Genomic DNA, 24,310 nt, shown 5'->3' on the forward strand with positions numbered 1-24,310 from the left:
GGAATAATATTAGGAAAGGAATGGAGAAGCACCAGCTTCAGCATTTAGGGTAAAGAGGCACATAGTTTAAAAGATACATCTTTTAAGGGATAGATTTTATAGTAGATTAATGTTCCTCATAAAGTGTACAGAGAGATCTATTCTAGTAGGTATCAAATTCTGAAGTATTAAACGAGTATATCAGATTCTGAAATAAAAACAGTAAAGTATATAAAAATGGGAAAATGAGAATATTCTCATCCCTTTGTATATACAAAGAATGTTACTATTGGTTAACAGTTTAAAATATTAAATGGATACAAATGGCTAAATTATATGATGAATCAGAAAGAATATAATATCAAAAAGATTAATTAATTGCTAATTAAATTTTTAGGTTACCAGCTTTATGTAACCTATTAATTTACATACTCAATGCATATTAGGAATTGTAGTATTTAAGAGAGTGTAGATGATTTTGCTCAGAAAATTTATTCATCCAGGATTTTCACATAATCAGTGTAAATAGTTATTGTTCATATATTGTTATTTCATGTATTAATAATTAAGTACTAACAAATAATACTATATAATTGGCCAAATATCTTTATATATGTGTGTATGTGTATGTGATGTATGTGTATATATACATGTATATTACTTATATATATATATAATGAAACAACAAGAATTGATGTTTGAATTTGACATTATGGTATAGATAATAACTCACTTGTAATGTATTTAAATGATGTATGTAGATCTATCTTGTTTTTCTAGAGGTCCATATAATCAACTCTTTTTTTCTTCCATTTAATATCTCATTGACTTAAAGTCTTTTGCTTCTATATCACATTTAAAATTAATTTTTAATGAATATGTATCTGTCTCTATTTAGTGACAGAGCAACATTGATGGGCTTCCTTGAAAATTTATTACTTATAGGGCCACTTGAATTGATAAATAGCATTGATACACTCTTTTTTATTTCTTTTTTCAACATGCTTTTTGGAATTCACAGGTTGGTGGAGTTTCTGATGAATTACCTAACTTGACTAACCGATATGCTGCTATTTTGTCAAGACCAGAAAAACCTACTAAACTGTCAGATATGGTAAGAAGACCCCTTTATAACAAAAGTTATTTGTAATCTGGGAATCATGGAGGGACTGTATAACATGAACAGCATATTAGGATATGAGAGAGGTACATGGTAGGCTGTTGGTAACATCTTGGACTAGTATGATACTTCCTTTTTTTTTTTTTTTTTAAGAGAGCATGAATGGGGGAGAGAGGCAGAGGGAGAGAGAGAGACTCATAAGCAGGGTTCATGCCCAGTGCTGTGGGGCACTGTCCTACTACCCTGGAATTGTGACCTGAGCTGAAATCAAGAGTCAGATGCTCAACTGACTGAGCCAACAAGGTACCCCGATACTTCCATTTTTTTAAGTTCACCAAAAGTCTTGAAGCTAAGCAGAGTCCAGCATTGCTCTGTGAGAGGTGATTATATGGAACATCTCCTGTAGGGTCAGAGAACATTTGTTTTTAGAATGTGTAGGAAAACATAATCATGTTGTATATGAAGTGGAAGGCCTACTTAAGGTTCAAAACAGTTTACTTATAAGTGCAAATTTTTTCTTTTAAATTTGAGTCAGTCTTGAAACTTAAGACTCTATAGTGATTTTTTAAATCCATGTTAATCTGTATTTTAAATTGTGTTTTATGATTTTTTTCTAACTAAATTTCCATTTTTTATAAAAAGCTAGTATTGAGTAAATTGAAATACATAAAGCAGATGACATTTAAACATGAATACTTGACTGTTTCATCCAGATTGATTTTACTAAAAGTACATTTTGAAATTTGCAGTTAAAAAGTTAGACTTCTATGTATAGATATTGCTAAAATAAATCTATATAGAAATTAGACTGTCATTATAAGATATTCTTAATAACAAATTATCGAAACAAGCTCATCAACCAGGTTTTAAAACTTGAGAAATAGTATTGCTTGCTGAAATAAAATTATAGTAGGTTCACAGTGCCAAGAGTTGATTAACTCATTAAATTAATACAGTTATAAAGTCTAAAAAATCATACAAATTAGACTAATTTGGTGAGAGGCATCAGGAATAGACTTATTTTTTTCTGAGACATTGGTTGACTGAATGTAGGAGATCAGGTCAAAATTGGCATCAGGTTCTATGACGTTTTTGTACCTATAAGTTCAAAAGACAGTTTAAAATCATCCATCAGTTTTCTTGACATGTAAGAGATTCTCATAATTGTTAAATAAATGTGTTGTTTTAATAGATCATTTCTTTATCTTGAGCAATTTTATGGTTGTGTTGTTTCTCAAGTGAGTCATTGTACACATTGTAGGATCCACTGTGAGGTATGTCAGAAGTAATTTATTACTAGTTTAAAGCTTTCAAGCATAGGAATATTTAGTGGATTCATAGTTATTTCTATCATAATATTATAGTTACTAGGAAAAAAATTCAAATCTCTGAAGGTGCCCCTAGGAATGCATATGTATGTGCTAAATTTGCTTGTAGTAAAAAAAGATGGTGATGTGCCCTAAAGAAAGATTAGTTACTTACCAATTGCTGTTATCTAATTTACATTTTTCTCTTTTACCTTGGTCTCTCACTGGATCTTGAAACTTCTGTTTTTATATTTTTATTTTTTGAGATGACATACTTGCAATGGAAAGTATTGGGTGGGACTTTGCTTACCCAAGTAGCAGAATAGTTTAATCACATAGAATATTTTAGCTTTTGAAACTCTTCTGCAAATGAGATACTCTTCAAACCTGTGGGTGTATAATATATATGTAATGAGAATCCAAATTATTAATTTCATATCAAAATTGATCTTAAATTTATGAAATAATGGGATTAGTTTTATAATTTTCCTTTCAAATAAAAATATTACAGTGCTCACTTCGGCAGTATAACAATTAAAATTGGAATGACACAGAGAAGATTAGCATGGCCCCCTGCACAAGACTGACATGCAAATATGTGAAGTGTTCCATATTTTATTTATTATTTATTTATTTAAGTTTATTTTTATTTATTTTTGAGAGAGAGAGAACACAAGTGGGAGAGGGGCAGATTGGGGGTGGGGTGGGGCAGAAGACATAGAATCTGAAGCAGGCTCCAGGCTCTGAGCTGTCAGCACAGAGCCCAATGTGGGTCTCAAACCCACGGACTATGAGATCATGACCTGAGCCAAAGTTGAACGCTTAACTGACTTAGTTACCCAGGCATCCCTGAAGCATTCCATATTTAAAAAAAAATTAGACAATTTACCTCCTACATATTTAAAATTTATATATAAGGATATACTGCAATCTTAAAGGACACATTGTTTGATTTTCAAAATTTTATATAAGTTTCACATAAAAATATTTAAAAACTCAGGCTTCTGCTTTCATATGAAAGGCATGAACATATATCTCTTTTCTTTTTACATGGTCGCAGTAAAATAAGTTATTTTTAACTACAACATAATATTAGTTTAATATAAAAAGACAGAGTGAATATATGATAAATGGAAGCTAGAAACAAACCAAACATCTGTTTATTAGGCATTCCAAAAGTGGAATGCTAAGATAGTAGTTAGGACCATTTGATGGTAAAAACAAAAAAACAAAAAAACAAAAAACAAAAAAACAAAACAAAAAAAAAACAACAACAACAGAAGGTTTTCCTAAGCTGAATAAAGACACCAGTCTTCAATAAGGAGAAGTCAACAAAATACCAGGAAGGATGAATTTTAAAAGTCAAAAATCATTTTCACATGGTTTTGCATTTTCAGAAGACTAGAAATAAAATACCTTGGAATCTTCCACAGAGAAAAGTAAGTGGGTCACCTACAGAGGGATGAGAAACATACTGATATCAAACACTATCCCAGTAGTATTAGCAATATTTCAGAGCTAGAAAATGATGGATTTCTGAGAGGAAATAATTTTGGATGTAGAATTCTGACTTTATCCAATATAAATCCAATTAAATGAATCAAGAAAATAATGTTCTGACACACAAGAGCCTGGAAAGTGTAGTACCTCTACATTTCCATGTATAAAGATGTTCCAGGAAAATATAAGGAGAGAAATGAGAGAAGAGTGATCTAAACCTAGAGAAGAATAGAAACTAAGCAATTCCTGGATGAAATAAAGTGAAAACAAATTAATAAAGAAGGCATTTTTAGCTCATTCATGGATCATCTTCAAGAGTCAGGGGTTTGGTGACAGAATTTTATTTGCTTCTTTTTGTGTTTGGCCATACTAGTTGGTTTGATAAGCAATAAATATGATATTCTAATTTCTGTTTTAATACTGATTGGTTTTAGATCAATCTATACAAATTGCAGAGATCTTAGTTATAATATAAAATGTAAATATTAGAAAACTTAATATCAATTAAATTTTAATATCAATAAAAATAAAAGACTAAATATTAGAAAACTTAATATAAATAATAATAAAAGAAAGAGGTAAAAGTTTGGGAGGCAGTAAAATATGCTAAATTTCTTATAGTGTGCAGAGTCAACAGATGTCAAAAGTTGACAAATTTCAGTATAAGTCCTTATATTAAGTTTGTAGTGGTAAATAATAATAAAAAATCCCAATCTCTAAGAAACCCAATTACTGTTAAATTATTTCTGGGAATAGAACAGGGAGAGGTCAAGGAGGACAATTTTACTGTTTATTTTAGACTCATCCATGATTTGATTTTTATTATGCTGTGAATGTATTATTTTAAAATAATAATAAAATAAAAATAAAAATAGTACTCATGAGTTAATGGTGAGTATGTGTTTGGAATAGCATTATGATGTACTGGTTCCTGGACTGACCTATTCTCTGCAAACAAGCAAAATTCTAGATAAAATAGAAACAGAATGTTTTCATGAGTGCTTCCAAGAATTAGAAAGAAATGAGTACACAGGCTAAAGACTAAATTTAGGAGGGACCCAGAGTGGCAGTGAAGTTCACTTTTACCCTGAGGACATTTGCCAAACAACTAGATGACTTTGAATTTTAATTGTTACAGCCTTAGAGGCCTCTAGGGAATGAAACAAAGCCTAAGACTCTCTCATAGTGGGTCCTCTCAAAGAAGAGTCATTAATACAGTTACAGCTCCAAAGGGCAAAAAACTATGCAGGTTAGGAGTGAAATGCAGAATGAAATCACCAGAGGATTTGTGAGAAGTTACCAGTGTTGGACTTTTTGGTTTTGAGTGTATGTTAGGGGAATCACCACTGAGAATCTGTTACGTTTTATATTCATTTAATGACATGAATTGTTAAAAACAACAACAACAACAACAAAAGAAATCTGTCACAGATGTTAACTAAATTAATTTTATTAATAAAAATAAGTGCTAATGCTTCTTCTGTACTAGGCACCATTCCAAATGTATAGTAACTCATTTGAGCACTATAATTATGGTCATTTTGAAAAATGAGGAAACTGAGGCACAAGTTTAAAGTTTAAATGACAGAGTCAGAATTCAAATGGAGGCAGTTTAGTAATAGAGTTCAGTCTTTTTGCGCTACTCTTCTCTGGCTTAAAGAATTAGGCTTACATGAAATAAATATGACAGTATAATAAATTACTTTTATGATTTAAAACAAAAGAGATGAGACTGTAAAGATCTCAGACATTATTATAAGGAATAGAAATTTTTCTAAAAAAAAATGTAATTTCTGCCTTCCAGAAACTGATAGAGAATTCAGTATTATGAACAATATTGAAGTTAATAACTTTCCTCTGGTTATTGAGAGACTAAAAATTAACTATGACTATCATTTAGTGGGAAAGTCATTGGAAGAATTTGATATGCTTTCTTAGATCTCTTCATGCCCCATAAAGGGGCATCCTTTGCCTAATGACAACTGGTATCAAAGAGTCACAAAAAATTAGAGCAACTTTTTCTAAAAATTAAGAAATGACCTGAATTTATTACAATTATTTGGTGAGCAGTTTGCACTATAGCTTTAATTACTTGATAAACAGACCTAGAATACAGAGAGTTGAGAATGAAGAGAATATTAAAAATAAATTGTGATTTATATATTTTTTAATTTATAATAATTTAAGTTGTTAAATATTTTGATTACCGTCCCTAAACAGGTTAAAGTTTAAGAGCAAAAGCTTTGGAATCAGAGAAATGCTTTTAAAAATTTTTACTCCCCCTTGTAGATGAATGAGCTTAGGCAACTTCTTTAAATCTCAGTTTCCTCAAACATTAAATAAGGATAGTAAATTAAATAGGGATAGCCCAATAGGATCAAAGTAAGAAGTAAGTGTATTATTGCTTCTAACACTTATTTCATTGCGTTAGTAACCTATGAATAAGTTAGTTATAAAGATTGTAAATGGCAGGGTTATGGCTCAAAGCTAAGTCAGTCCTATTCCAAAGCCTATGCTCTCTTTTCATCATTCTGTAATATTAATGAAGAGTATATATTGAAATATGGTAATGTCTTTTTCTTTTTAACACTTTTTTGAAAGTGAAATTTGCCTTCTTCCACCTGAGGCACCTCTGTCTTGCATGGTATTACTATGTCAGGAATGAAAAGGGAATAAATGTTGAGTTTTTGACTTAGGAAACATTTCTTGAAGTTTACTTCAGAGACAGCAATTGTGGGGACCATGGCTTAATAAAATGAAAAGAAGTTTCTATGTTATTTCTAAAGTGTTTCCTAATTTCAACTTTCCTTTAAATATTGTAGAACTAGAGGTTGGCCAAGAGTTCCAACTTCTGTATTAATTAGCTATTTCTAAATAATATACTCAAAATCTTAGTAGCATAACATGAAAGACATTTATTACGTGCAAGTTTGCAGTTCAGGTAGGGAAGCTTACTTCAGGCTGCAGGTTTTCTGGGGGAAAGTCTACTGCATGCTGCCATTTGACTGGGACCATATTCTCCTCTGGGGCATATGCCCCTCTGGGGCATATTCTCCTCATGGTGATAGCAGAAATCCAATAATTTTACTACAGGAAAGATAATAGGAAAGTTGTAGAATAAGGGAAGCTTCTTGCTATACTGAATGAGAAAGCCTCCCCTGAATTGGAAGAATATGCAAGAATCGAGAAAGACAGCAAAGCAATGGAGTTGATATTTGAATGTGAGGCTTGTTTTATGCTCCTCCACATTCTTTGTGAACTCTGGTAAGATTGAGGGTTGGGTAGTAATGGTGGATAAATGGAGACTGAAGTTAAGAAATCCCAGAGATGAGGGGCACCTGGGTAGTTCAGTCAGCTAAGCCTCTGACTCTTGATTTTGGCTCAGGTCATGATTTTACAGGTTGCAGCCCCTCACTGGGCTCTGCGCTAACAGCACAGCATGGAGCCTGCTTGGAATTCTCTCTCTCCTCTGTCTCTCTGCACCGCCCCCCCCCCCCACATGTCCCCTCGCTCTTTCTCTCACTCAGAGTGAATAAATAAATAAAAAGTTATTAAAAAAGAAATCCAAGAGATGATAAAGCATGAATTCCTCTTAATATCTCAGAGTCTGGAAATGTGCTAGAGTAACACCCTCCTTCCCTCACACTGGGTGGCTGCTGCAGATAGAAAAGTTGTAAAGGTGTATTTAGGCAGAGAGGGGCTATATCAGTCAGGCCATGGTCAGAACATTGAACCTCACTAGTTATTTTGAGATAGAGAATATAAGGAATCGTGTATATTGGAGAACTAAAAAGACAAAGAGGGAATGCTAAAGTATCTTGGACATAGTAACACAGGCAATCAGTGCCACCATGTTTAGGCCTTGGGGGACAAAGGGAATGGGTAGAATTATTAAAACTTGAAAACTCGGAGAGACCTTTAGTTGCTGGGATTTAGCCCTCTGAAGAGGAGGCATAGCTTAGCTGGTGCTAGTGTTTCAGGAACTCACAAGTAAAATCAGACCTGTGGGACCCTAAAGATAGTAAAAATATATCAGAAGTGATTTCAGCTGAACTATTTCACAAGAATTAAAGTTCTTCTGACTAAATCTGTATTACTCTCAGGCTGTTTTGTAATTTCTCATTGGAATATATATAGAAAGTGTTTTAATTTTTGCATAGTTTTTAGACTTTATTTTGTTGGTTAGTTTGCTTATTGGTATCTTATCATTCACCTAACCATTGGTGAAGGAAAGCACATGAAAATGAATTTTCTGAATATAGGCCCATTAATGCAAACAAAGGATTTTAGGCGCATGATTTCTGAAATCATGGAAAGTGAGTTGGTCAGAGTACACTTAGATACTTCCTTGAGTTACATTACATTTTGAAGTCTTTATAACTTTCACTTAATTGTGTAACTTCATTAGTTCAGAAAATGGGTTTGATATGCAAACAGCAAGAACAAGTGCTGCTGGATGCCATCTTCATCAAAGCAGAGAAAGGATAGCGAAGGCAACTGCCGAGCCAGATTCGCTGGGATAAGCCAGATTCTAGTGGCCTGCATTTTGATTGGGTGCAGTTACCTACCAGTACTTACACAGATTATGAGAAGAATGCTTTTCTATAGTTTTAGCTATTTTTGATTGCCCTACCTAGATCTCAGAAGTAAATAATAGCTTCCTGAAGAAAGGATTTTATCTTTACTCTTCAGTTGCTAAAAAATTTTTGCACTTTCATGTGTTTTGAGAATGAAATCTGTCCTAACTTTGAAGGTGTCACGTTTATTTTAAATGAACAATAGTTGGGGTGCTGGGTGGCTCCGGTGCATGGGTGCATCTTGATTCAGGTCTTAATCTCAGAGTCATGAGTTCAAGCCCTGCGTTGGAGCCTACTTAATAAATAAATAAAATGAACAACAGAGGGGTGCCTGGGTGGCTCAGTCGGTTAAGCTCCCAACTTCGGCTGGGGTCATGGTCTCACCGTTTGTGGGTTCGAGCCCCGCTCTGAGCTCCAACACAGAGCCTGGAGCCTGCTTTGGATTCTGTGTCTCTCTTTCTCTGTCCTCTGTCCCTTGCTTACACTCTATCTCTGTCTCTCTCTCTCTCTCTGAAAAATAAACATTAAAAAAATTAACAAAAAAATAAAATGAACAGAAAAATGACTCATATTTTATATATTTTCGGAGGTTTAAATTTTGTGACATTTGTGGCATCCATCCCAATATGATTCTTACATTTTATATCAACCAGTCATTGTTTTACAGCTTATTTGGTTATTAAACAAGAGGAAGTATGTTAACAGTGATATGGAAATGTTTACTCAAGACTATAACTCCATCATTTAAGTCCTAGAAGCCAATATAACCACATGTGCAACCCTACAAATGGTATAACAATGATGGCATTAATACCATTAAGACCTCTTTATAATAAATTCATGACTAATGAAACATGGCATTATGGCATTTAGAAATTGACTTCAAATTTCTAATTATCTTACTTAGGATGCATATATTCATGAGGAGTAAACCTTGTTTCAGTGTGTTTAAATATGTAGGAACTCATATGTCTTTTCAAAATTACCTCCACTGATGAAAAAAGCTATAGCTTGAAATGCTGGATTCATTTACAGATATCTCACTGACATGGTTATCACAGACATCTTTTGGCCATTTGAAAACATTAAACTTTTGGGTACATGGTCATCATTATATACAAAAGTGTGTACTAATTGTCCTTCTGTTGGCACTTTTAGGGACAAACAGTAGTCCCTTTGTATTATTATACAAATTATTATAGATGTCTAAGGGAAAAGGTATTTTTCCATCACATAAGTTTAAAATGTAGTTACTAAGTAAGTTTTATATCATCGTCACAAGTACATAGGGAACAGATATGGAAAACTGTAACAGGTTTATATAAGTTAAAATGACATTGATAGAAAAATAGAAAAAGAGGGTAAAGGGAAGAGTCAGAGCTAAGAGGAGGATAAAGAAAGGATATAATGGGAAGAAGTACTTACATTATAAAGTTTGAGGGGGTACAGAATGACATAAGGAAAACCAAAGCAGGAACTTGTAGGAAAAATTGTAGCTACGTAAATTCAGTTGCTACTATAGGAAGAAATTGCTTTCAAATGAAGAAGCAGATGCATAGGAAGAAATCCCTTCTTTCGTCAGCCTTTCCAGTATCCTCTAGTACTTCCTGTTGGCAAACCCAGCAAAGAGCCATCTGACAAAGCACAAATATGGTTTGAAGATTCTCAGGTTTTGAGTTGAGATAATAAATTGCTTAAAATCTGGTACCTTTCACCCCTTAGACCACTTAGCATCCATATGTGTCTTTCTACTCATGTTTGAATTTCCGCATGATATTCCAAACAACTCTGTGTTTCTGCCTAATACAAACAACTATGCTTTGTATAACATAAGTTTTCTCACTCTCCAACATGAGGAGATACAAGTTTCCAACTGTGTTTATCTTCATTTTTTACCAAATTTAGTCATAGTCCATCTAAATATTTTGTTATCTAAATGCTGTTATACAGTGTTAATGTGCAGTTTGATTGTTACATAAATACTAAATCATACTTTGTTAACTTATAAAACTTTTAGAAAATAAAAAGGAGAAAGAGAAGAAGGAAGATTAAAATAGTTAACACATAGACACATACAAGGGAGAGAAGCGGAGAGAGTGAAGGAAATTTATCTGAAGAGCTGCCACAGTCCTTATTTTTTAAATAGTCCCAAGGCTGTAGATGATATTTCTGACTTCCTTCTATTACTCTCTGCCTTTTTCCTTTGCTCTCAAGAAGAGTGTCAGTTGTTTAGGTAGGGTTCTTTACCTAATAGAAGACCAAACTTTCATTTTTGAAGGATGTGAATCCTTAACAACTCTTCCTTTTTTTGGTTGATGTGCTTTCTAACAATCTTACATTGGAGATAGAAGTATTAGAAGAATTGCAGAGAATGCCCTGATAAAGTTTTTCCTGTCCTCACTGTGTATTAGCAACCCAGATTCCATTTGTTAATTGTGACAAATCACTCCAGTCAGTAAACTCTACCTTGTTTCAGTAGCATCAGTATCCCCAAATGCTAGTTGACACTGAGCTTTCAATTTGTACAATCACAGTTGTGTCTCTAATGGAAACATTCCTCTCTTGAGAAGCAAGACTTATAAATAAGTAGAGCTCAAAGTTATGGAGACAGGAGGCAAACATTTTGCATGTTATTATTGAAATAATGAGAAGAGTTACTTGATATATATTGTATCTTAGCACCATGTATGTTAAAAAAAATTTTTTTTAACATTTATTTATTTTTGAGAGACAGAGAGAGATAAAGCACAAGGGTGGGGGGAGGGCAAAGAATAAAGGAGATGCAGAATCTGAAGCAGGCTCCAGGCTCTGAGCTGTCAGCACACAGCCCGACTCGGGGCTCAAACGCAGAAACCGCGAGATCACGACCTGAGCCGAAGTAGGACGCTCAACTGACTGAGCCACCCTGGCACCCCCACCATGTGTGCTCTCAAGGTCTTCTCTCTCAACTGGCAGGTACCTTAATTGAGTTTTCAACAAGCCCTTCTGATGTTCTTTTAGGTCAGATGATTTTAAGTGCTGAGAGTATGTTAGACCTAGTGAATTGTGTGAGCACAAGCCCGATGCTACGTTTCTTTTACTGCGAAATGAGTTCCTTGATCATGAATAATGTCTAGAATACCATAACAGTAAATAAGCCATTCTCTAAGTCTAAGGAGGGCAGTATTGGTGAAAGAATTATTGGCAGGGAAGACAATTTCTTGTAATGACCTTAAGGATTTTGAGTCAAGCTTATACTGGATTCTTCAAAGAGAGTAAGTGTTCTTTTTCTTCCTAGTCTCTCAAAGAGAATAGTTTATTTTTTGCAAGATTGACTTACTCTTTCTTAAATGTAAGGATTCCCTGTTAAAGCCTTCTAGACCTGAGATTTTACTTGTGGGAAGGTTTTAAAGAAAGGATTCAATTCCCTTATCTATTAACCCTGTGTTTCTGATGATTTGGCCTCTGGGGACCTTGGAGAAACTGCCCCTTCCAGGATTAGCCCGAATGACTCTCCTCCAAATTTCCTTTCTTATGCAAATTTACCAATCCAGAGCTCACCACCAACCCCCTTCTTTATGGAGGCCAATAGGGGCCATTATTCTCCTGCTTTAATCACCCAGGGACAGGTACCAGACAATAAGGGACAGCCCCCTAAGCCCCTGAGCCTTCTGAAATTACTCAAACTAGCCAATCCTAAACCTGCATATCCTTTGTCACCATTCCTACTAGTGGAAACCACAGTAAAAACTCTCATCCATATTTTCCCCTTCCTGCCTCCCCACCAACCTTGGTGCTTCTTTGTGTGACCTCCTGTGGAATTGGGATCTGTGCTTATAACAGACTTTGTTTTCAATGGTGGTCGGCTCTCAATCTGTTTACCTTGACATACCTGAATAATAATAATCGTATTTTTAAACACCTTAATAGATTTTGGACTATGTATATTTTATATTTCTTCTTTTGGTTACTTTTATTAATTCAACTTTTAGAGAAATATATCCATTTCTTCCATATTGTCAAATATATTTGCTTAATCATAATATTGCCTTCTTTTTTATCTGTAGGATTTATAATGATGCTCCTTCCTTTCCCCTTGATATTGGTAATTTGTATTTTCCCCTCTCGCTTCCTTCTTTTCTGTAATAAATCCTATTAAAGGTTTATCAATATTTGTAATCATTTTTTTAAAGAAAAACTTCTGACTTTGTTGATTTTCTCTGTTCTAATACTCTGTTCTCTGTATTTTCTATTTCATTGATTATCTTTATAATTTTTCTTTGTGCTTTCCTTAGGTTTGATTTGTATTTCTTTTTCTAGTGTCTTGAAATGGAAGCTCAGTGATTTTCAGTTACTTTTTGATTATATATATATATGTGTGTGTGTATATATATATATATATATATATATATATAGGCAATAAATTTCCTTCATATACTGCTTAGTTATATGTCACACATTTTATATTGTTTTTAATTTTCACTTAGCTTAAAGTATTAATTCATATTTTAAATTTGATCTGTTTAGAAGAGTACTAATTTCTAATTACTTGTTATTATTTTAAACTTGCTTCCATTATGAAAAATAGAATATACTCAATTATTTCAAAATTAAACATACAAAGGCTTTCTCTATGGATCAGCATGTGATCAACTTTTTGTGTGTGTATGTGGAAGGAATGACACATCATCACTTTGTGATATCTCTAGAGTTCTCCTGAATGCATTAATAATACACACTATTTTATCTGCAGGCTCTCTCAATATCATGAGATAGAATTCATCAGGAGTTGCAGATTTAACTTTATTTGGAACATACTGATTATCTCTGATAATTACTTTTAAGCATTTTGAAATCTATTCTTATGAACCAATATACGAATTTTTAGTTTCAGTAGGAAAGCTATTTTTTGACAGAAAATATGGACATAAAATAGGAGGTTGGTAATTTTTTTCTCAGAGTTCTTTATAGTAAGCCTTTTATGAATATCATTAGTCAAGAATACTTTTTTAAAATCTTAATTTTAATTTGGACCAGTGTCACACATTTATTTAAGACCATTACTATGAGGTTGGTTTTCATTTATCTTAACTTTAAACAGATTATTAATTTCTTAAAGGTAGATATTGTTTCATTGTTGTCCTTCCTGGTTTTATATCATACTGGGTACATACTAGGTTCTCAGCATATAGACATTTAAGGAAGAATATAAATGAGAAGATCTCTTTTCTCTTATGAGCAGTACTTACCTCAAGGGAAGAATAATGTAATTATGAAAAATCTAATGAACCTAAAAAGGAAATGAAATCCTTATCAAAATGATACATAGTCTAAAAGAAACATTTGGTATTGTCTGCATAAAAGTTGAAAAAAGAGAAAGGTGAGAAAATGTACTTATCTTTTATGTTATACCTTGCATGTAGTTTAGTTGTGTTTTTGTGCCTCTGTTTTCTGAAAGCCAAGGCTATTGGAGGTTATTTTATCCTCTGTATCAATATACCTTGTATGAATATAATTTTATTTATTTTATTTTTTAAAGGTTTATTGTTTAACAATTTAAAAAAAAAATTTTTTTTTTCAATGTTTTTTATTTATTTTTGGGACAGAGAGAGACAGAGCATGAACGGGGGAGGGGCAGAGAGAGAGGGAGACACAGAATCGGAAACAGGCTCCAGGCTCCGAGCCATCAGCCCAGAGCCTGACGCGGGCCTCGAACTCACGGACCGCGAGATCGTGACCTGGCTGAAGTCGGACGCTTAACCGACTGCGCCACCCAGGCGCCCCAACAATTTTTTTTTTAAGTAGGCTTCATGCCTAACGTGAGACTTGAACTCATGATGCTGAGACCAAGAGTTGCGTACTCCATTGACTGAGCCTGCCAGGCACCCTAGAATATACTTTATAAATATTAAATTTATTTTATTTATTTTCAAATGCTGCCATGTATCTAAACTTTTCACTCACTACGTTTTGAATTTTTCTTAGTTGGGTGAAATAAGTTAAGTTTACATAAAAATAGAATATATGAAAGTCATTGTTTTCCAGTGTTCATTGTGTGTTCAGATTTTCTCAATTTGTTCTACTTACAAAATCCTTACTTGACCTAGCACTTTATTTTCTTGGTAACCTATCCAATTTTACTTTCTTTAACTTAGTATAGGGTGCTAATTTTTTTTCATAGGGTTGGTGAACCACCATTTCAGTGGTTCTAATTGGGCTTCAGAGAATCATCAGTTTAGTAGTGTTTGCCCTAAATATAATTTCAAGGAATATATGATGAGCATCAGTTTAGCTTGAGATAAGAATTTGCTCTCAGATAGAGATTACTGTGAAAATAACCATATAGGGGGAGGTTTTCTTGTTTGTTGGTATCAATTATTATTTATATTTAGGTTTAGATAATAAATCATTTCAATGAATTATCTTTCATGTGTAGATCCAGATGTTATAACTGTTATAAATTTGGGGGATTTATTTTTAGTAACTGTTCTAAAGTATAGTTGATTTGAGCTTCAATATCCTCAGGATTTGCAATTATAATTTTGTTATTTTTTTTTTAATTTTTTTTTTTTAACGTTTATTTATTTTTGGGACAGAGAGAGACAGAGCAGGAATGGGGGAGGGGCAGAGAGAGAGGGAGACACAGAATCGGAAACAGGCTCCAGGCTCTGAGCCATCAGCCCAGAGCCTGACGCCGGGCTCAAACTCAGGACCGCAAGATCGTGACCTGGCTGAAGCCGGACGCTTAACCGACTGCGCCACCCAGGCGCCCCACAATTTTGTTATTTTTGATTAAAATAAACACAAATCAGGAAGCAAACCTAAAAATTATATTATTGTAAATGTTAAAATTTGTGTTCAACTTGTTCTTTTAAATTTGCCTATTAAATTTAAAATATTCAGACTTAAATTTCAAACTTAGCATGAAATTGTATAGAAAAATTTGGGGTTTGTGTATGCACTAAACATTTTAAAGTTTGAAATCCATTGATTCTGTCTGGTATTTGTTACATTTAAAAACACGATGATGCACCTATATTGAATGAGGATTATTATTTAATCCATCATGTGTAGGTTTATGGTCCAATATTAGTTATGCTTGAGAATAGTAAACACTTGGAATTACCTTTTATATGCATTATAATCTTAATTGAGAGTTTAAAACTATAGTCCCATCATTACAAATATCAAAGAGTAGTAGCTGTTCTATAATTCAAGGACACAGTAGGTCACTTATGTCTGCCTTGACCTCAGATATATGTTCAACTGCCTGTCTGACATTTCCACTTAGATTCTAATTGGTGTTTTTTTATTTTAATGCATCCAAATACAATTAATTCTTGTAACTTCTTCATTTTGCTCTAATTACAGACAGATAGTATATTAAGTATGGTAAAACACAACTCAAGTGATGAAGTTAGGCAGACAAAATTTTTGAAGGAAGTAAACTTTCAGTGGGCTCTTAAAGTTAATTAATTTAGTGGATGAGAGAGATGAAGAAGAAAAGACAAATTTGTTAACTTCCCAGGGCAGCTATTTATTCTCTTTCATTTCGTGTTTCTGTTTTTGTCATGACTATCTGGATTTTCACTGAAGCTTAAATTGCTCAAATTCTCTTAGGATGAAGGTTATTTTTAACATCATTTAAAAATATCTGTTGTGTTGCCAATATTCTTGGAAGGTACATACTAGTGCGAATTTATTTTGCCAAAACAGTTATTATTGGAAGCTATTAGGTCTTTCAAACTTTATTATAAAGGTACCCCTTTCCTCTTTACAATTGTTGGATCATTATTATAACTAGATTTATTCATTTGCTAGTAGATCCAAAATTATGTGCCAACTAGTAAGACCAGTGTTTTTCAGTCCTGGCTTGGAAAGCTTCATAGAATCAGCTAGAGAGCTTTAAAAAAATGCCCATGTCAAGTCCTTGTTTCTAGATATTATGAATTAATAATAATAATTAATTATTAATTGTGGAGTGGGGTTCATGTATCTATATTTTTTAAAGTTCTCAGACAATGTTAAGACAATTACATGTTTGAAAACTGAGTTAGAATGTCCTATAATTAATTTATACTAAGTTTTACTCAATATTAGCTCTCTCTTTCTTTCTAATTAGTTTAATTTCAAGCACTTATCCAGTTGTTCTTTCATTCGTTCATTCATTCATTCATTTAGCATATGCTTACTACGGTTTAACATGTGCAGTTCTAGGTGCTAGGAACATAGTGGTGGAAAAGACATGCAAAATCTTTGTCTTCATAGAAATACTATTTTAGTGCAGAGGGGAAAGGAGGCCATAAGTAAAAAAATTAAATAAACATGACTTTTTTTTCTGTTGGTGTTATGAGTCAGGAAGGAAATATACAAGTTCTGTGAAAGAGAGAAATGACAGAGATATGGGGTGGGTTGATGCTCCCAGAAGTTTACCCTGATAAAATGGCATTAAGATTCTAAATGACAAACCAATGGTGAGAAGAGGCTAAGTAAGATTGATTCAGACAGGAGGAGCTTATAGCACCAGAGCCCTGAGGAGGAAAAGACTTGATGTATTTGAGGAACAGAAAGGAAATGAGATGGATGACTTTCAGATGAGAAAAATCAGTTCTTATTTGAATTGATGTTCCTCTGACGGTAATGTATATTTCTCTCTGATTTATTTCAAGATTTTTTTTGGTTTGTTTTACTTCTCAGCAATTTGATTTTGATGTTTCTGGGTATAGATTTACTTAGGTTTGTCTTGTCTGAGGTTCTTGAATCTGTGGGGTTTATATCTTGTGTCAAATTGGGGGAATTTTTAGCCATTATTTCTTCAAATATATATACATTTTAACCCTATACTCTTTCTTCTTTCCTTTTGAATCGATATAAATTTTAGACTTTTTGGTTTTTTCCCACAGATCCCTAAGGCTCTGTTAATTCTTTTAAAATCTCTTTCCTGTCTGTTCTCATTTGGATAATTTCTACTGATCTATCTTTAAGTTGACTGATTCTTTCTTTTGTCATCTCCATTCTGCCATTTAGCTCATCTAGTGAAATTAAAAAAATTGTTAATTGTATTTTCCATTCTAAAGTTGTCATTTAGTTTTTCTTTGTATACTCTAGATACTAAGAATTTTTAATTTCCATTTGTTTAATAAGACTGTTATAATTGTTTGTTGGTACTTTTGTATGATGTCTGTTTTTAGGTCCCTGTCAGATAATTCCAGCATTTGTTTCATTTTGGTGTTGTCCTCTCTTGATTATTTTTTCTCATTTGAGTTGAGATTTTCTTTTCCTTCATACGATGAGTAATGTTGGATTGTGTCCCGGACATTTGCAGTATTATGTTATGAAATTCTGGTTCCTACTTAAATCTATTTTAACAGATAGTCAATTTATTTGGGTTTAGGGCACACATCCTGGACCATTTTTGTGGGCTATAGTTCAAATGTCAATTTAGTACTTAAAATCTTTGCACTGCTATTTTGTTCTATCTTGTTTGTATGCTACCCAGTGGCCAGTTTGAAACTTGGACAGTATTTCACATGACATTTCAGTTCTCAGAGCTTTTACTTTGTTAATTTGATTCTGGTTTCACCCATGAGCAAGTTGGAGGTATACCAAAAACTTCATATACAGATATAAATAATTCCTTTATTCAGCTTCCTCTTTTCTATAATCTACTCCTCTCCTGACACTCTCTAGCTGGAAGGAGGTAAGGTGCTACCTTTTTGTTGTCATGCTTAGTATAGAGTAGAATTGGGTCAAGGCTCTGCCCTGTAGTTTCTGCATCATCAGGTGGGGAGTGGGAGAGTGCACTTCATTAGTACAGCACATACATGGTTAAGGCTCTGCTCCATAGTGTCCACAACACCTGGTGGTGGAGGAGCAGGGTGCAGGCTTTTTAGCAGTGTTTCTATGGAGTAGGATGACTATAGTCAAAAGTCCTACAGGGATTTCTTCCTGGTTCTTTGGCTAGACAGAACAGGCATTTCTTGAGACTGGTTTTCTTTTCTTTTCTTTTCTTTTCTTTTCTTTTCTTTTCTTTTCTTTTCTTTTCTTTCTTTTCTTCTTTCTCTTCCCTTCCCTTCCCTTCCCCTCCCTTCCCTTCCCTTCCCTTCCCTTCCCTTCCCTTTTATTTTCCTTTCCCTTTTCTTTTTCCTTTTCTCTTTTTCTCCTTTTCCCTTTCCCTTTGCTTTCCTTTGCTTTCCTTTGCTTTCCTTTGCTTTGCTTTGCTTTGCTTTCCTTTGCTTTCCTTTGCTTTCCTTTGCTTTCCTTTGCTTTGCTTTGCTTTCCTTTCCTTTCCTTTCCTTTCCTTTCCTTTCCTTTCCTTTCCTTTCCTTTCCTTTCCTTTCCTTTCCTTTTTCCTGTTTCAATTGCCATTTCCAGGGTGTGGGCTACTCTTGTGTCTAGGCTAGGATGTATAGGAGGAAAAAAAATTTAGGGAGTTAAGTGAATTAATTGTCAGGTCTTCCCTTGAGTCCTGAGGATCTTAGTCTACTCTATTTTCTCTGCTCTTCAGGGGCTTCTGATAGCTATATTTGTTCCAGGATTTTAGTTGAAACTTACAGGATTAGGGTAGAATGTGCTTATGCCATTTTGTCTGGAACTGGAAGTCGCCTACTTAGTTTTCATAGCTTTTAGTTACCTGCTCTATGTATTCTGTCTAGGGTTTTTATTTATTTTTGAAAAAAAATTTTTAACATTTATTCATTTTTGATAGAGACAGAGTGCAAACAGGGGAGAGGCAGAGAGAGAGGGAAACACAGAATCTGAAGCAGACTCCAGGCTCTGAGCTGTTAGCACAGAGCCCAATGTGGGGCCTGAACTCACGAACCATGAGATCATGACCTGAATCCAAGTTGGATGCCTGACCAACTGAACTACCCAGACGCCCCTGTCTAGGGTCTTTAGATGGATTCAGCAGGAGAGGCAGGATGGATTATGTGTTTTCTATTTTTACTGGAGCTAAAACTCCTGTTTTTTTTTTTTAGTGCTAAAATATGTCTCTTTAAAAAATTTATTTTCCAATGATTTGTTCTAATATTTAGAATATATAATGCATACATTGACCTTATATACACTGATTTTGAGAAATTCGCCCATTTATCCTAATAGTTTATAGTATACTTCAGATTATTTACATGCAAAACCATATAATCTATGGAAAATGACTTTGCAATCACTGATGGTGATGATGATAATGATGAAGATGATTATCATGTTTTAGTGACTGGCACTGGTGCCAGCAAATGTTGAATAAAACTGGTGAGAATGAACATCTTTATTTTGTTTCTGGGAGAACATTTCAGTATTTCACTATGTTGTGTAATGTGAACAGTAATTAAAAAATAGTCTTCATCATTTAAAGAAGTCCTGTTTCTGTTTGCTAAGAGTTTATATTGGGAATATGTACTGAATATTATTTTTTACATATATTGGCATATTTATGATATTTCTTCTTTATTCTCTTATTTAGTAAATTACATTGATTACTTTTTGAATATGAAATTAATTTTTGCATATATTGAATTGCTCCATCTGTTTATGATGTAATATCCTTTTTATATGTTATAACACGTTACTTGCTAATATATTTTTTTAGGACTTATGCTTCTGTATCCATGGCTTAAATTAGTATTTGTTTTATTTTTAATGATTTTATTAGGCTTTAATATCATGGTTATGGTTACCTCATAAATTAATTTGGTAACGATTGCCTCATTTCTTATTTCCCAGTTGAATTTGTGTAGGATTGGTATTTTTGCTTAAATATTTCTTGGAATTCAGTGGTGAAACCATCTCAGATTAGAATTTTTTGAGATAGTTTTTAATAACATATTAAATTCCTGTAGTATATTTAGGGACTAGTTTTCTATTTTTTTCCTGCACTGTTTTTTTTCCCCATTATATTGGTTGGTCAGTCTTGCTAGATTTTTAAAATCAATTTTATTGATCTTTTCAAATAACCATTTTGTGACTTTGTTGATTTTCTATTTTGTATTTATTACTCTTGCTGTCTTTTAAAAAACTTTCCACTTTAGGTTTAATTAAGCTGTTTTTTTCCTAGAATTTTAATTGGATGCTTAGATTTTTGATTTTGGTTATTCTCCATAAAGTTCCCTGTAAGCCCCATGTTAGCTGCATTCCACAGATTTTGATACATCATATTTTCATTACCATTTATTTTAAAATATTTTCTTACTTCCATTATAATTTGTTCTTTGACATGTCAACTTGGAAATAAAGAGCCACAAAGAGAGGCAAATGAGCATTTATTTGGTATTAAAGAATTTGAATTTGGGGAGCACATATTTTGATAAAAAACCCAAGTAGTATTTTCTCTTGTAGGGCAAAAGCAAGGGTTTTTTTTTATGAGAAAAAAGAAGGGGAGCCATTACATGGTTTGAAGCAAAGAAAAAAACTTTTTCTATGGGTGTTAAGAAGCTAAACTAGTCTGGGTTATAGATTGGTTGACTAACTGATTGTATCTTCAGAGAGTCCACAACTACCAGTATTGTAATCAGGATGTCCATTATCCTGCTGACTTCTTACAACTGCTTATAACAACTGATGTTTTGACCAATCCAAGGGTTTTGGCCCAATTCAAACAGAGATGAGTGAGGCAGTTTCTCTGCAGTCGTCACTCTGTATCCATTTTAAAATGGCTCCAGTCATGTCAATTTTTCACATATCCAGTGGATTTTTAGAATTGTATTGTTTAATTTCCAAACACTTATGGATTTACTAGATATTATCTTTTTCTGGATTCCTGGCTTATTTCACTGTAGTCAAAAATACAATCTATATAATTTAAATCCTGAAAAAAATTTGACTTGTTTTATAGAATATCATATGGCATATTTTGGTAGCTGTTCCACGTATATTTGAAAAGAATGTATATTCTGCTGTTATTAGGTAAGTGTTCTAGATATGTCAATCACTTGACATTTGTTAATTGTGCTATTCAGCTCTTCCATATTTTTAAGTTTTTTTTCCTGCTTGTTCTATATATACTTATTTAAAACAAAGACAGTTATTTTAAAATCTTGAACTTGCAATGTGGATATTTATTGTTTCTTTTAATATTGCTTGTTTTTGCAGAATCACAGCAAGATGAAGATTATTTTTAATTCTTGATTCATCCTTTAAAAAGTAATTCTCTCCTTTCCTCTTATTTCCCATTACATGAATAATATGTAAAAATGTAATTTGGTTATAAAAATGCCAGCTTTTGCTCACCATTTCTCTTCTACCCCATACTTTTTCTGAACTTTAAAATTTCCATTTATCTGGGGATGCCTGGGTGGCTCAGTTGGTTAAGCATCGGATTCCTGGTTTCAGCTCAGGTCATGATCTCATGGTTTTGTGGGTTCAGCCCACTTCAGGCTCTGAGCTGGCAGCAGGGAACCTGCGAGGGATTCTGTCTTTCCTTCTCGCTCTCTGCCCCTCCCCCACTCATGCAGTTTCTGTCTCTCTTAAAATAAAGTTTAAAAAAATTAAAATTTGCAATTATCTGCATCTTGATAAGTAAAGAATACAGATCATTGCATTCAAGTTGTTCTCAATTTAATAATTGAAGAATTTCATCTGTAACTTAAATTCATGAGTCTCATGAATTCATTAGTCTCATGAAAAACTAAATGCCTTGCCATGGAGATTATATTAAGCAAGGGATAAATGATGGTTTCTATTATTCCTACCTAGTTATGTAATTCTTTTTTGTGAATCAAACAACTGTGGTAGTGTTACCTTATATGAAAACATATCAGTATGTATTGTAAACATTAGAATACAATACTGTTGACATTTACCCAAAGAACATTCACAAAGATTTAGTGATTAAACATTGAATTTTTGGAAAAGAGAAATGTAGAAGTTTAAGTTTTTGAATGAAGTGAAGGATTTTTTTTTGACAGTGAGTTAACAAAACGTACTTTCTTTCTTTTTTCCAAGTTCTTATTTATATTCCAGTTAGTTAACATACAGTGTAATATTAATTTCAGGTATAGAATTTCATGATTCATTACTTATATACAACAAATACCCAGTGCTCATCATAAGTGCCCACCTTAATACCCATCACCTATTTAACCCATCCCTCCTCCTACCTCTCCTCCAGTAACCATCAGTTTGTTCTCTATAGTTAAGTGTCTGTTTCCTGGTTTCTCTCTCTCTCTTTCTCCTTCCCCTATGTTCATTTTTTTGTTTCCTAAATTCCACATGTGAACAAAATCATCTGGTATTTGTCTTTATCTTACTTATTTTGGTTAGTATGATACTCTCTAGCTCCATCCATGTCGTGAAGGATTTGTTTCAAGTTTTCATTTCTCTTAGTATTTCTATTAATTCTGTAATTGAGACAACTTGTTGGTCTAATAATTTTTTTTATTTATAAGAGAAATACATAATTGAAAAAGTTTTTGAAAACAAAAATGGAGAAAAAAGAAAAGTTTATGCAGTCTACCATCTAACAATAGCAACTGTTAATGGTTTGTTGAACTTTTCTTTCATTGTAATAATAATAAAATGATTTTTTTGCAGTTTTCTTCAAGACTATTATAAATATTTTATGATTTAAAGCATTTTGACTACCATTACTTAATGAATAGAAAATGTAGACTCTTTCACTTGTTGTGAGGAATGCATTGCTAAGGATGCCCTATAATTTAAGTCTCATTCAATTAACGATTTTCACATAGGAATAAATATACAGTTATGGGTACATATTCAGGGACCATCCACTGTAACTTAAGAACAGATTACGGGCACTGATTTTGTAGTCATATCACCCACAGGTGGTTGTTTTTGTTTTGTTTTTTAAAATGTTCCATTATTCCTACCTAGTTATGTAACTCTTTTTTGCAGATCAAACATCTACAACATTTGTCTTTGTTTACTTTTGACACTATTTATTTGTGATTTTTCTCTTGTTTTCCATTTGTGTTCTGAGTTATATAGGCATTTGTAAGAGATAATTGACACTTTTGCTTCAATTAGAATGTTCTAGGTTTCATTAGTTCCAGACATAAATTTTTGCATTAATTTTATGTTGCTTGATTTAGGTTAATTATAATTTGCATAATCCTCTCTCTTGTCACAGTGAATAGGTGCTAAGATGGACAAGAGAATAGTCTAGGATTATGTTCTCTGGTTGAAGAAAAAAGAAGCTTTCTCTTCTTCAACTGAATTGTTTAACAGATGGATATAAGGCTGCAGCCATTATTCTATCAAGAAGAAAGCCTGCCTACAGAAGGAATTGACACATAGAAGAGAATAGGGCTTAGAGAATCAAAGAGAAATAGAATTGAAATCCTGTGTAAATGATGTCTGAAACTCACCCTTCTTCTAAAGCAGTGGTGTTTAACCCTGTGCACACGTTGGAAGTTATCTGAGAACATTTTAAAATATTTATAATATATATATAATATATAATATAATAAAATACATATAACATTATATATATACATATATAATATATATTGGTAACTGGTATCATGTATATATGATGGTAATTCATATATATATATATATATATATATATATATATATATATAAAATACGTGTGGGGTACCCAAAATTACTTGTAGCATCATCTCTGGAGAGGAAGCATTGGGATATAGGCAAGGATATTTTTAAAAAGCCTCCCTAGGTTATTTTAAAGTGCTGACAGGGTTGAGAACTATTGCTGTAGAGTTTTCAGTAATATGAGCCAATAATTTTCTTTATTATTTAAGGTAATTTGTGTTTCTTTTTCTGTTATATGCAACTAAAATCGACCTCACTGATAAACCAGGAAAGGAGATTTCATTAGAAAAAAATTTAGGAAGGAAAGTTGGCATGAAAAGCATCAGTACAGAATT

The 24,310-nt window shown here is 33.1% G+C and overlaps 1 protein-coding gene and 1 non-coding gene across 2 annotated transcripts in view; both read left to right on the top strand.

The window, feature by feature from the left end:
- The window catches only part of STPG2 (sperm tail PG-rich repeat containing 2), a 549,400-nt gene that overhangs the window by 161,803 nt on the left and 363,287 nt on the right, over positions 1-24,310 (top strand). The window contains exon 11 of the mRNA XM_047857630.1: positions 1,001-1,093. Coding sequence (XP_047713586.1) covers positions 1,001-1,093 — 93 coding nt within the window. The remainder of the gene's footprint in view (positions 1-1,000; positions 1,094-24,310) is intronic.
- Positions 2,917-3,024, top strand: LOC125165003 (U6 spliceosomal RNA). Its single transcript, XR_007151912.1, has one exon. It is a non-coding gene; the product is annotated as a U6 spliceosomal RNA (small nuclear RNA).

The sequence above is a fragment of the Prionailurus viverrinus genome, chromosome B1, assembly GCF_022837055.1.
Source record: "Prionailurus viverrinus isolate Anna chromosome B1, UM_Priviv_1.0, whole genome shotgun sequence".
Taxonomy (NCBI): domain Eukaryota; kingdom Metazoa; phylum Chordata; class Mammalia; order Carnivora; family Felidae; genus Prionailurus; species Prionailurus viverrinus.